Genomic DNA, 15,095 nt, shown 5'->3' with positions numbered 1-15,095 from the left:
AACCGCTGTAGAGTAGGCAATGATAAAACCAGTTTTTGACTTGTTAACCGCTGTAGACTAGGCAATGATAGCGTGGTTTGCATTGCGTATACGATATTAAACTGTAGTTTTTTGGGGTTTAGGGGGGGGGGGTACCTAGGTTAGGTTACGTATTTAATATATGCTATGCTTTACCCCCACCCCATCCCCCCCCCCCCTAATGTGCAAATATATAGCCCAAATTTGTTTCTAAACTATTATATATTCATCCTATTTTATTTTATTTCATTATCCTTAACCAAACTTGACGTTTTAGAAAGGCCCGCATAATGCTAGAGTATCCTTAAAACAAGCAACAATTTTAAAGCTACTTAATAAATTATATTTCCACCCTCCAAATTATTGGGGGGGGGGCAACTGCCCCACCATCAACGAAGCTACTGCCTTTCCCCACCCGAAAACACTGACAATTCATAATGAATTGTCCCCCATACTTGCGAATTGAGGCTCCTTTATGTGATGAATATTCTGAGTTTAATTATACATAATTAAACTCATACATAATCATACAGTTTAATCATACATAATTAATAATACATAATTCAAGGAGCCTCAATTCGCAAGTATGGGAAATGGGCGTTATTGAGTAGCTGCCGCAGAAGTTTGAACAATGAAAAGAACTAGCCAAGGAGAATCGAAAAGCCCTGCAATAAAACAAAGGAAATAACACCCTAAATCCAGGGGTGGTCAATGTGGCAAGAGTGCCATTTGGGGGAGGGTAATGTGACAAGGGCGCCAATAATTGACAAATTTACTTAAAAAAGAGTGAAAACGGAAAAAAACAAGGAATGAGGGCGCCGAAAAAAATCTTGGGAGGGGGTTACCCAGCCCCTCCTGGATCCGCCGGTGTCTATATCAAAAACTAGCCTCCTACCCTCCTAAAAAAAACTCACAAATGATTAAGCCTGATCATCAATACGTAGATAATATCTTTTTCAACTTGACTTAAAAATATTCAAACCAGAACTTTCCTTAAGAGAAACTGTCAAAACTACTAACAAATTGAAATATACTACTTCATTAAAACTATTTTTTTAATTATTTGCAAGTTAATCAGCCAAAAATTTAAATTGCAATGTTAACCCCGTAAGACATCAGATTGAACGAATCCTTTCTCAGAACTGTTTTGGTAGTGATACAAGGGAGATAAACAAGCCACGATTCAATATAGGCCAACTCTTTGGCGAGAGAACTTGTTTCATTCAAATTGTTCAGGTTGAAGTCCATTTGAAATTAATTTAGACCATAGTTAAGGATTATCTTCTTTTCGAAAAAATGTAAGTAGAAAGGATTTTGGCCTTCATTCATTTGAAATATCTTGTCAGTCTTCGGTTGTCTCTTGAAGGAGTTATAACATAAAAATTAAGGTAAGGCTATTTCTATATATTTAGCAAGTATGTGGCTCTTATTCTCTTTTGGCGATTGGGTAAAATTCTACTTTAGCTACTTTTGACTATCTTGGAGAGGGGTTAGGTTAAAAAAATGAAACTTTCAGGGATGGGTGTACAGGCTAAAGTATGTCCCGGGAAGATATTTTGAAGTACCCACCTCCACTCCTTCTCCCTCTAGAGGGTCCTGACCTTTGATGACCTTTAAAAATATGTGAGTTATAGAAGTGAAACCATGCAAAATAGATCTTCTGCTTAAATGAAGTACAACAAAATTGTTTTCAGCTTCACAACTTAGCTCAATCCCAATTTATAAGGTTTTAAAAATATGCAAATACATTTCCTAAATTTTGGAAATAAACTATTTATATGTCTTAAAATTCTGCTCAATTAACTGAAATTGCATTTTCAGAGCTAAAGCCAGAGAAAAAGTAACTGATAACTGAAAATTAAGGTAAAATGTTGTTTTGTAAAAATTTCAATGGGTATAGACCTGTCATGTAGGCACATTTCATGACCCTCTAGAGGGAGAAGGAGTGGAGGTAGGTACTACAAAATACCTTCCCGGGACATACTTTAGCCTGTAGACCCATCCCTGAAAGTCTCATTTTCCTAACCTAACCCCTTCCCAAGATAGCCAAAAGTAGCTAAAGTAGAATTTTATCGGCGATTGTCTTATGAAATGACCCTTTATGCACTTAGGGTTAAATTCTACTTTTGGCTATCATGGAAAGGGGTTAGGTTAGGAAAATGAAGCTTTCAGGGATGGGTCTACTTTACAGGCTAAAGTGTATCCCGGGAAGGTATTTAGAAGTACCTATCTCCACTCCTTCTCCCTGTAGAGGTTCCCGAAATTGCCTATATGACAGGTCTATACCAATTGAAATTTTGTCAAAACTTTCAGGGATGGGTCTACAGGCTAAAGTATGCCCTGGGAAGGTTTTTGAAGTACCAACCTCGGTCAATATCTACGAAATCATATTATTGACTTACGCATAAAGGAATATACCACTCATTGCCTTTTTTTATGTTTATTACAAATATAATAATCATTTCTATTGTAAATTAATTTCAGCCCCCCCCCCCCCTATATATGCCAATTCAGGGTATAAATTTCTACATTAGGGGGGGGGGCAAATTTTGTTTCTGATGTAAATGGGAGGTAAGTTATAACAGATAAGTTCAACGAAAACACATGTAAACAAATTTTGGTACTCCTTTGATATACCCACTCTTTTATGTACTGCTAGTTTGGTTAATGCTAATGAAATAAAATAAAATAGGATGACTATATACTAGCCTAGTTTAGGAACACATTTGGGCTATATATTTGCACATTAGGGGGGGAGGGCAAAGCATAGCATATATTAAATACGTAACCTAACCTAGGTACCCCCCCCCCCAACACTAAAAAACAACACTTTAAATATTGTATACACAATTAATACCACGCTATACATTGTATTTCTCTACAGCCGTGTGTTGAATCATCCCGTAAAAATGGGTTTTTCATCGTGTGTTTAGTTTGAGATATATAAAAGAGTGGGTATATCGAAGGAGTACCCAAATTTTTGTTATGTTTAATAAAGTTTTTTTGTAACCCTTCCTCCTAAATAAAAATACCTCTGGTAATGTTGCGGTACATGGACCTTTACAAGGAAACCAGTCACGAAAAACCCGCCGGACGGGTTAATACAGTAGACCGCTACAGAATAATGCAATGCAAAGCGTGGTTTTCATTGCCTTTACGATATTTAAACTGTTGTTTCTAGGGGTTTGGGGGGGAGGTACTTAGGTTAAGTTAGGTAACGTATTTAATATATGCTATGCCTTACCCCCCCCCCCCGAATGTGAAGATATATAGCCCAAATTTGTTTATAAACTATTTATTTTATTTCATTGGCATTAACCAAACTTGACTTTTAGAAAGGCCCATATAATGCACCAGTACCATACCCGCCTACAAAAAACCTGGATACAGCTCTGTCCCCCACTGAAACTAATGCCAATATAGCTTATGTACGTGTCTATAGTGCTGCTGGTAGGCTAGTTATAAATCTTAGTCTAAGAAAGCTATGGCTTTTCCATTCACGGATATGTTCTTTAGACTCGTGTTTCTTCATTTCGATTCCCTTATAAGGCCTAGTTTCTTGCAGGTTCTATATACAGATTCTTTTTTGTGGCAATTTTTCACCCCCCGCGTATTTTTAATTGCAATAAATTATTGGATTAAGTGCAAAAGTAATATTTAAAATTGCAGAGTAGCGTTTTTCTAGAAGGACAGTGGCGATTCTAGGCCTGGGCAAGAGGGCAGCTGCCCCTCCCCAGTTTTCTGTTATCTGACATCAAATTCCTTTTATTTTATATTTTTACACTTATATATATATATATATATATATATATATATATATATATATATATATATATATATATATATATATATATATTACCTCCTTTCTCCCCAGATTATGAGGCCTAAAACCGCAACTGCAGAAGGAGTCATGCTAAAACAAAAAGAGGCATTTTGGAATTGCTATTTGTATGTTATTATGGTTAAAGTCGTGTTTGGGACAATTTAACCCCATTACCCCCGACCCCAGATGAACCCATATATAGCTCTAGGCTATAGACGAAATTAACATAAAATAGCACTGTTAGGTTCCTTATTTTATGCTCCTTTTCAACATAACCGTCTTTACTCTGATTATACACCCATTCCCTACTAAAGGACACATATAGTCCTAATTAGGGGCGTAGCTCAGGAATTTATATGGGGGGGACAAAAGGGGTTCATTTCCGGAGAGTCAAGGGAGAAAGAAAAAGAGTCCGAAGAGAAAGAAAAATGAAACAAATACAAAAAACCTTTTCAGCAAAATATATTCACACCTTTAAGAAACTCAACACAAGAGAAAAAATTCAAGGAAAATTTTAGCCATAAAAAAAAAAAAACATAAAATTAGCAACCTAAAAATGCCTCTCTTTTTGTTTTAGCATGTCTCCTTTGGGAGAGTCGGCATTCTGCAAATCTGCTTCGCCAGTAGGGCCGTTTTTCACTCAACAATGTGCTAAGATCTTACATCTTTTGTCAGAAAAAAGTGAAATCTTTGAACTAAGATCTTACATCTTTTTTATTTTTTATGCAAACGTCTTTGATCATTGTGCCCTGATCAGCGGTCTGAGAACAAGATGAGTATATCATCAAAGTTCTCTCATAATTGTTCTATATGGCAGAAAGATGGCATCTTTTTCGCTTTTTGCTAACGTCAGTGAGCTGTAAGATCTTAGAACAAACATGAGTTGATAAAACGATAATCTTTGCAGAAAGAAGAAATATCTTAGATGTAAGATCTTATTGCTAAAATACGGCCTTAGTGTCTTTTGGTAAACGGATATTTTTTTTCGACTAAATCACGAGCTGAAAGATAAACTATACAATTCGAGTCACTTTTCAACGCATTTTCCAAATGTAGGGCCTACTAACCACTACCACTACCCCTCTTACGCCTCAACGGTTGGTAAGAAATAAGTAAGAAACTATAGCAAATCCAAAGAATCAGGATGTTTTTTACGTAGCCTAATGGTATATCAAGACATTAGGGGGGGGGGGGCACTTATGACGGTAATGATTATTATAGTTGGAAAAAGCCTTGAAAGGAAGCAGGATTACATGTTTATCTTTTAGCTGATAAATTACTTGAAAGAATCTTAATTTAAGCATCTTTCCTGTGTTGGTCACACAAGTCTAGTCCCTTCCCCTGAGAGCAGAATTCTATAATAAGAACATCTGAGATTTTTCTATTGCCAGAGTCGCTTCCAGTTGAACAGCGTCCCTGATCCCCTTTTATAACGCCTGAATATATCCCTAGGTTATAAACAAAATGGTGCAACCAATATAGAGCAGACTTTTGTTTTTATCCTAGGGCCATATCTAGGTTAGCCTAGTACCCTTGTATTTTATTCATTTTTCTTTTCGTCCAGATTTAGTAAAGTTATGAAACTCGAAACATTTTTCTCAGGCATCATTTATGCTGAATATTTATTTCCAAACAGGTCACGAAAAGTAGACGACCCCTAAATGACGTTCTGGCCTTTGAAGAGTTCAGGCTGCGAAATTCTATTACTGATATAGGGACAAGGTGAACAAACTACAGCTTTTTCCAAATATAATTATCATTACACTTGTGAAGCAAATTTAAAGCTCTTAAATGGACACTAAAGTAACGCCTAATTCCTTACTTTTTGGAAACTTCCTTATTCTGGAAACTACTTTAAAACCTTTTGAAATACTTAACTTAGCCTAAATCATTTCTAAATGCTGACTGCTTGAATTTACCCCCCCCCCTCTCTTTCCCTCTAATGAACAAACATGTAGTCCAAATTACATATAATTGAATTTCCAATAACACGAGTCTTATCCTCTTATTAGTTTAACAGCTAACAGTAAACAAGCGACAGGAAGAAAAGAGTAGCACTATTGGAAATTCATTGACTGTGCAATTTGGACTATGTGTTTTCTCATGAGAGGGGAAGGGATGGGGGGGGGGTAAGGGGGAGCAGACCTGGTTTAGGAATACTGTAAGTATTCTAGGATGTGTTAAGGTTGTTTCGAGATTTAGGAAGTTTCCAAAAAGTGAAGAAAAAGGTGCCAAATTTTGGTTTATTTAAGGATTTTAAACTTGATTTGGGAGTTAAAGGATGATTGTATTGAGAAATAAGATAAAAAGGAATCGAGTTGTTTGTTTGCACTGGACCTATGTCAGTAGTGGAATCTGTTATATAATTACTTGGGGTGCGATAGCCCTACTCTTTTGGATAAATCGTCTGATTAACTCACTAATGAGATAGCTAAGAAATAGACATGTCTATAGTATCAGAAATTCATCCTGAATCCAAATATAATACCTATTTGCGGCAGAAAGGAGCGTTCACCCTCTCCAGCCTGTAATGTGCAAATATACACTGAGTTGTATAAATGCACTGAATTCTCTAAATCGTTCTTTTCTTTGAATCTATTTAACAGTTTATCAAAATAATGGAAAGTCATTACATATATACAATTCAGGGTATATATTTGCACATTAGGGGGTGGGGTAAAGTTCATTTTCGACACAAATGAATGTTCTATTCAGGTTCAGCTTGAAGTTCTGATTCTAATGGTACATCTATGTCTTAGCTATCTCATCGGAAAATTTACGCTCATTTGTGTGGCAACTAATGTCCGTTTTATGCTTGACTTGATTATTCATTCAACATTCTGTTCACTTTGAGATTTATCTATTGATCCATGGCAGTAGGTGTATGTGTTAGATTTTTCAATATATGCAATTCCTGTCCGGTTTGGGTTTCATTAATTCACTCATAGTAATTTCTGTTTGATTTAAATTTGAATTATTATATGGCAATATTTCTGCTCATTTTAAGCTTTAATGTGGCTCTACGTTTCTTGAAATTCTTCTTTCTTGAAAATGTTTTTTTTTCTTCTAACTAATCAGTAAAAATAAGTATCAACATTAAGTTCTGATTGGTCAATGTCAGTTCAACAGCTAGGTCTTATTTCACAGGCGACAGAAAAAGATTCTTTATTCATCCAAATATTTGGTTTGTTTTTGTTTTAGTCGAAAAGCTTCTCTTCAAATAGGTGCTTCTACACTTCCAATATTTCTTCGAATAGGTCTTCAAGTACTATATGGAAATATAGTATTCTCAGTCGACAATTCTGACCTACGAATAAAGTGAACATTATCACTCGATGCCTTTTTTATGCTCTTTCTGATTATGATAATCGCTTCTGCGCAAATTCAATTTTAATCTAACCTAACTTTTCTAACATTACCCGAATATACATACCCATATTATATATTGGTACAATCCCATTACATGGGCCTCTCGGCTTAATCACTATAGACTGGCAATGATAAAACCCGTTTTGTGACGTCTTAACTGTTGTAGAGCAGGCAATGATAGCAAGGTTTTCATTGCGTATACGATATTAAACTGTGTGTTTTTGGATTTTTTTTTTTGGGGGGGGGGAGGTACCTAGGTTAGGTTAGGTTACGTATTTAATATATGCAATGCTTTACCCCCCACCCCAATATGCAAATATATACCCTAAATTTGTTTCTAAACTATTATATATTCATCCTATTTTATTTTATTTCATTAGCTTTAACCAAACTTGACTTTTTAGACAGGCCCATATAATGGGATTGTACCTATATATTTCTCACGTTTTTTATTCTTGATTTTGTCACTGTCGATTGAAGTTACGGGTAAACCGGTTGTAACAAGAGTGACGCTGACAAAGGTATATAAATCATATCCAAGAGAAGAGAAAAAGGATTAATCTTTGAGGGTCTGTAAAGGGCTTAAAATTCAATTTGCGACCAAGGCAATTATTCAGAAAGAGCATAAAAAAAGCAATGGAGTGGTATATGCACTTTATTCGTAGGTCAGAAATGTAAACTGCTCAATATTTACCGTATTTTCCCTTCAAATAGGGAAAAAACTTTTTCAAATAGGTTTTTGAAGGAATTTTTCCAAATTTTCTAAATATGTTTCAAAGAATTTTGCTTTCCATTTCCACAATTGGCCGATTCTCCCATTAGATTGTTCTCTTTTTTTTTGCTCCCCTAGATTTTGAAAAATAGCTTTTGGGGGTATTTTCATTGAAAAATGCCTTTTCTTGTATTTTTCATTGAAAAATGATAACTTTTCCTCTCTGTATTAAAAAACATACATTTTGTCCCCCACCCCCTTTATATTTTCTTTAATCGGCGCTACTTTTCGCGGTACTTGTCTATTATGCAAAACACACCCGAGAAGTGAAGTTTGGTTAATGCTACTGAAATAAAACAAAATATGATGAAAATAACAAACTAATTTAATAATTCACAAATGACTATAAATTATTCTATTTACATCATATATTTTTTTAATTATTTGCATTAACCAAACTTCACTTCTCGAGTGTGTTTTATATAAAAGACAAGTACCCTTTTCGCTTTCAATCAGGTACACTATTCGGGTTCTATTCTTCAGTTCGCTAGACGAAATTCGTCGTCTTTTTCAGATCCTACATAACGTTTTCTACCTCAATTTTCAAATATTGCATAATTTTTTTCAGGGTTGCCGCCCGATAGGTTCTAGTGATTTTTTGGTTGATTTAGTGATTTTCTTCAGTGATCTAGAGATTTATGTGCTGATTTAGTGACTGTTGGTACTTGTCTAGAGTCTGGGTACACACGAAAGAAAGACCGCATCGAAATCTAAAAGCCGCTATTGATAAACAAGCTCGTGAGTTGTTACTCACTCCGTGACAAAGATTTAAACTTTAGTGTTTTGGGGTTTAGGGGGACTAAATGGTAGCTAGGTTAGGTTAGATTAGGATACGTATTTAATATATTATATACTTTACCCCAAACCCCCTAATGTGCAAATATATAGGTCAAATTTGTTTCTAAACTATTATATTTTCATCCTATTTTTGTTTTTATTTTATACTTCTCGTGTGCGTACCCAGATTCTAGACAAGTACCGATTTTTTTTTTTTTGTTCAGGCAATGTAAAAATTACTAGAAATAGTGACAAATAGCTAGGGGTGGCAACCCTGGTTTTATCTGGTGTGACTTGCCAGTTGTTAATATCACAATCCCAAGTGCTTTTTTGACGCTCGCGCCTTGTAATACCGGAACTTGCAAACATTTTTGATGTGTCTGTATGACCTTTACGTTACGCAGATAACATTAATTTGTACAGTCTCGAAAGATTAAAGATTTTGAAATGGCGTTATCATCAAGAGTGCATCAGTCGTGCAATGAACATGCTTTTATTAATTCTCTCCTAGTTCATTGGGTTTTTTTTTTCAACAAGATGTAGATTATGTAGGCGTTCGGTTTTTGAGAGCATAAGTTTTTAATGTGTCATTCCATCTGTTCTGCTGCTGGCAAAAGAAATTAGTTAATTTTTTGTCTTGTGACAAATTAAAATTCGACTCCTGTTTACTTTGTCTGGTCTGACACTCAGGGGTGCCGTTTGGAGGGGCAGGGGGAAAATTGCCCCATTAGATTTTACTGCCTCCCGTGGATTTTGAAAAAAAAACTTTTTTGATATTTTCATTGAAATGAGAAAATGTTATCCTTTCCCCTGGTTGGTGCACCTGCTTACAGTTCCTGTTTCGCTTTTATGTATTGTTACTGTTACGATTAAGGGAAACATGCTGCTTTGCCGCTTTTTTTTTTTTTTTTTTTTTTTTTTTTTTTTTTTTTTTTAGTCTCGGACATAACTATATCCTAGGACTAAATACGGGACCATCAGGGGAGAGGGGTTTATTTGCGAGTGAAATAGTTATTATTTTGGAAAGAACATTAAAAAAGGCATAATTGTTGTGTTAACCTTGCCCCAATGTCAGTAATTCACGGCAAAAAGTAATCTTCAACCCCACCCCACAAGATGATTTGTTAAACACTTACGTCTCCTCGGAAGTCCCGCACGTGCCTGGGTTTACTTCTGCAATTGTCGTGCAACATGCCCAATGTTATAATACCTCATTTTGACAAAATAAAAAACTTGGTAATATTTAGTCACGCTCGCAATACAAAACTGGCTACTGCGATAAATATTAACCACAGGAAAAAAGCGCAATGTTCTACTTGCCTTCTGACGCAAAGAGTATAAGTAACTTATAAGAATTGAAACTGGCGCTAGTGTTGACTCAAAAATTATCAATGCTCTCTAGCGTTTGGCGACACTTGGCATTTTTTAAGCTTTATAATGTTTTTTTTTGTCAAGAATTTACATCAAACACTTATAACTACCCTAATTTTACAAATTACATTTATTAAATTCATTGTGCTTATTATTACACTGGGAAAATGCCAAGTGTCATCAAACACTAGATGGCGTTAATAGTTTGTCGACATTAACGCCAGTTCCCACTCTTATAAGTTGCCCATACCCTTTGTTCTGACGGTTAGAATTGTTTCTGACTTCTTCGACTTAGTTCCTCCGATGTCCAGTGGTGTACAAAGCAGTAATAGTTGACCTCCACTTCGGACATGATTGAGCTAAAAGACTCCGGTCAATCGTGTGTATTACCAAAATGCGAAACTTCCCCTAAACCAGGGATGCCGCTTCTGGGGATTTTACCCAAGGTCATGAATACTAGTCCTGAATTTGGGATTTTGGGAAAAGTACACATAATAAATTTTACCATCAAAAAATATATTAAGTATATGTGTCATTATGGTGGTTTTTTTTTTCATGTGAATCTTTGTATATTGTTAAATTCTCCGTGGCACCTGCAGCCTTGCCCTAACCAACTGGAATGCTAGTTTCGATTACTAGAGTATTAACCGTATCTGTTCAAACAGTTCGTGGTAACGAACTGTAAGTAAGAAATGACCCGGCTCAATAGTAACCAAAACTCTACAAAACGGAATTTTGATACCAGTAGATACATCATAAGAATTGTATTCTTATGCTGATTTCAAATATATAAGTTTCATCTAGTTTAATCTTACCCATCAAAAATTACGAGCCTAAAAAAATGTGCCTTATTTTCGAGAAAAGGGAAAAACATCCCCTAAAAGTGATAGAATCTTAATGAAAATGACACCGTCAGATTCAACGTATCAGAAAACCTTACTGTAGAGGTTTCAAGCTCTATTCTGCAAAAATGTGGAATTTTGTATTTTTTGCCAGAAGAAAGATCACGGATGCGTGTTTATTTTTTATTTATTTATTTTTTTATTTATTTATTATTTTTTTCCATGGGTGATCGTAACAATCAGAATCGTAACAATCGTAACGTAACAATCAGATCGTAACAATCATGGGTGATCGTAACCCATCAGAAGTTACGCGCCTGAGAAAATTTGACTCATTTTCGAAAAAAGGGGAAAACACCCCATAAAAGTCATAGAACCTTAATGAAAATCACACCATGAGATTCAGCGTATCAGAGAACCATACTGTGGAGGTTTCAAGCTCCTATCTACAAAAATGTGGAATTTTGTATTTTTTGCCAGAAGAAAGATCACGGATGTGTGTTTATTTGTTTTTTCCAGGGGTGATCGTATCGACCCAGTGGACCTAGGATATCGCAGGAGGTATCTTTCGAACGGAAATTAAAAGTTCTAGTGCCCTTTTTAAGTGACCAAAAAATTTGGAGGGCAACTAGGCCTCCTCCCACGCTCATTTTTTTCCGAAGTCACCTAATAAAAATTTTGAGATAGCCATTTTGTTCAGCATAGTCGAAAATCTCATAATTATGTCTTTGAGGATGACTTCATTCCCCACAGTTCCCGGTGGAAGGGCTTCAAGCTATGAACTGTGCCCATTGTTTACACATAGTATTGGTTATTGGGAAGTATACAGACGTTTTCAGGAGGGATTTTTTCTGGTGGGTTGGGGGGGGGGGGTCGGAGTAGGAGGTTTGTGGGAGGATGTTTTCATGGGGGAAGGGACACTTCTGTGAAGGGGGCACCGGATTTCTCAGCATTATTTAAAAAAACGATCAGAAATTAAATAAAAAAAAACCAGTTTTATCAACTGAAAGTACGGAGCAATATGGAAACTCAAAACGAACATAAATAGTTACACATATGAGGGCGTTCGCCCCCTACTCAATACCTCGCTCTTTATGCTAAAGTTTTTTTCAGTACTTTCAAAAGAGCTATCTATTCTAATTAAACGGCCTTTGTGATTCAGGGGTTTGTGATTCGACCAAAATTTGAACTTTAGCGTAAAGAGCGAGGTATTGATTTGGGGGCGAACCCCCTCATATACGTAATAATTTCTGTTCGTTTTAAGTTTTAATGTTGCTCTTTACTTTTAGTTGAAAAAACTTGTTTTTTTCGTTTAATGGTGCTTTATATTAAGAGATAAGAGATTAATTACCTGGGTCAGCCCTAGTGCTTCACTGAAAACTGATCAAGAGCCACATAAACTAGTCTTTTTTTGCAGGGTATTTAAGAACTTTTCTGCTCCTAACCGTGCCTGTTGCGTCGATTTTGTGTTTTAAACGCTCTCTACTTCTATAAAAAAAAATATTTATTATATCAAACAGTTGGTGGTAACGAACTGTAAATAAGGAGCGACCCGGCTCAATACTAACCGAAACTCTAAAAACCGGAATTTTGATACCAATAGGTATCATCAAAAGAATCCGATCTGTATTCTGATCTCAAATATATAAGTATCGTCAAGTTTAGTTTTATCCATCAAAAGTCACGTGCCTGAAAAAATTTGCCATATTTTCGAAAAAAAGGAGGAAACATCCCCAAAAAGTCATAGAACTTTAATGAAAGTCATACCATCTGATTCAGCGTATCAGAAAACCCTACTGCGGAAGATTCAAGCTCCTATCTGCAAAAATGTGGAATTTTGTATTTTTTGTCAGAAGAAAGATCACGGATGGTGATCGTTTCGACCCAGTGGTCCTAGAATATAGTAAGAGGGCTCATTTGACCGTAAAATAAATTTTTTAGTGCCGTTTTTAAGTGACGAAAAAACTAAAGGACAACTTGGCCCCCTCCCACGCTCATTTTTTCCCAAAGTCACCCAATCAAAATTTTGAGATAACCATTTTGTTCAGCATAGTCGAAAATCTAATTAATATTTCTTTGAGGATGACTTAATCCCCCAAAGTTCCCGGGGGAAGGGCTGGAAGCTGTGAACTTTGCCCATTGTTTACATATTGTATTGGTTAATGGGAAGTATAAAGACGTTTCAGGAGGGATTTTTTTCTGATGGGGAGGCGGCGTTGGAAGAGGGGGTTACGGGGGAGGATCCTTCCTTGGGGGAAGGGATTTTTCTATGAAGGGGCGCCGTATTTCCCAGCATTCTTTAAAAAGTGATTAGAAATTAAACAAAAAAAACTAGTTTTTTCAACTGAAAGTAAGGAACAACATTAAAACTTAAAACAAACAGAAATTATTATGTATATGAGGGGGTTTGCCCCCTAGTCAATACCCCGCCCTTTTCGCTAATTTTTTTTTTAGTAGTTTCAAAAAAGCTATCTATTCTAATTAACCGGCCTTTGTGATTCGAACAAAATTTGAACTTTAGCGTAAAGAGCAAGGTATCGACTTGGGGACAAACTCCCTAATATACGTAATAAAACATACGAATATAGAAGCTCGTTACGTAAGTTAATTCGTAAGTTATGTCAGAACAAAAGTTCGAGAAAGCCATTTAGCCAAAAAAGTAAAATTAATATGCAAATTTCGTTTTAATTATTCATGTACGGTGAGCCAAAATCAAAGCTGCATTAATTCAAAAACGTTCAGAAAGTAAATAAAAAAAAAAGTTTGTTTTAATTTAAAGTAAGGAGCGACATTAAAACTTAAAACGAACAGATATTATTCCGTATATGAATGGGGCTGTCCCCTCCTCAATACATCGCTCTTTACGCTAAAGTTTGAATCTGTCAAACAACTTAATTTTTTTAAACAATAAGAAACTTTAGCGTAAAGAGCGGGGTATTGAGGAGGGGACAGCCCATTTCATATACGGAATAATTTCTGTTCGTTTTAAGTTTTAATGTCGCTCCTTACTTTCAGTTAAAAAAACTTTTTTTTTTATTTAATATGTGTCTAGACTTACCGCATTCCTTAGAAAAAATTTCTGCGGACAATAACCGTAGTAATGACGTCCATTTAATTTCTTTGTGATGCGACTCCCATTTTGATTTCCTTTATTTAACTCTTGATATAAACAAGCTTGAACTATCTGCCATTCATTATAACCGCTGAAATGCTCGGATATGTTGATATTATGTGTGAAACACGTACACAGCTTTTTTTTCCATGAGGGGGGGGCTAACAACATTATAGAAAATTATTCAATAATATGAATAAGAAGTGCCTAGCAATTCTAGATAATGGTGGATGTTTGGGGGCCGGCTACTGACCCCCCTCTTTCTGGGTATGTCCCTCTTTTCAGTGACTATCAGATAGTTCTATCAAAAAACGATTTCGGTGTAAGAAATATGTCATGCTTTTTCTATATATTTTAGGTATAGAAAAGCAAGACGTCGAGTTGTTGATAGGGAAATGGTTCAATCAGCTGAATCCGGGGATCGTACCCCTTTAGAAGTGATAAGCAGCAATGTGGAGTTCTTCCAGAAAGTTTCAAAACTGCCAGTTGTAAATTCAGCCATTTCTTATGCCTCGGAAGCATATGGAAAGGCAAAGGTAAGTGACTTGACTCTATATACTATACTGTCCTCCTAACACTAAAATCTTTATTTTAACTTCTCTCTTCAGGTTTCCCGTCTAAATAAAAGGAGTGTGACTCATCTGCTTACTTTTTGGTTATATGACTCCGATTTTTATTTATTTATTTATTTTTTTTTTTTGAAGGATTTTCTTGAAAATGATGAGTTTAACCCTATGCTATTATGGTAAAAACAAATATTTATATATTCTGCAGAACTCTTTCAGGGCTTTTATGTGGGGATTTGTCAGTCGACTTATCTTTTTTTTTTTTTTATTAACAAATGGGTCACAAAAAAAAAACAACATACAAATCTCCATAGAATACTAATAATATAAAACTAGGTCCCGATGAATACAAGCGTGTTTGGGATGACCCAAAAAGAGATCACTTGAGTTACTTATGCACTAATACACAACCTCGGAGACCTAAAAATCTTTGACTCCTCCTCTC

The 15,095-nt window shown here is 35.7% G+C and overlaps 1 protein-coding gene across 2 annotated transcripts in view; it reads left to right on the top strand.

Annotated features, from left to right (window-relative positions):
- Positions 1-1,193: 1,193 nt before the first annotated feature.
- The window catches only part of LOC148940876 (perilipin-2-like), a 53,631-nt gene continuing 39,729 nt past the window's right edge, over positions 1,194-15,095 (top strand). Inside the window, exons 1-2 of one of the 2 annotated variants that reach the window (XM_089104766.1) lie at positions 1,194-1,316; positions 14,443-14,620. In XM_089104766.1, the coding sequence (XP_088960892.1) occupies positions 1,315-1,316; positions 14,443-14,620 (180 nt within the window). In that variant the 5' untranslated portion in view covers positions 1,194-1,314. Of the gene's footprint in view, positions 1,407-14,442; positions 14,621-15,095 lie in introns of both variants that reach the window. The other variant, XM_089104767.1, reaches the window with a different exon arrangement.

The sequence above is a fragment of the Artemia sp. Qi Xiang Cuo genome, chromosome 19 (assembly GCF_049724085.1).
Source record: "Artemia sp. Qi Xiang Cuo chromosome 19, ASM4972408v1, whole genome shotgun sequence".
In the NCBI taxonomy this organism is placed as follows: domain Eukaryota; kingdom Metazoa; phylum Arthropoda; class Branchiopoda; order Anostraca; family Artemiidae; genus Artemia; species Artemia sp. Qi Xiang Cuo.
Note: the sequence above shows the minus strand (reverse complement) of the source record. Positions and strands in the feature narration are given on the sequence as shown.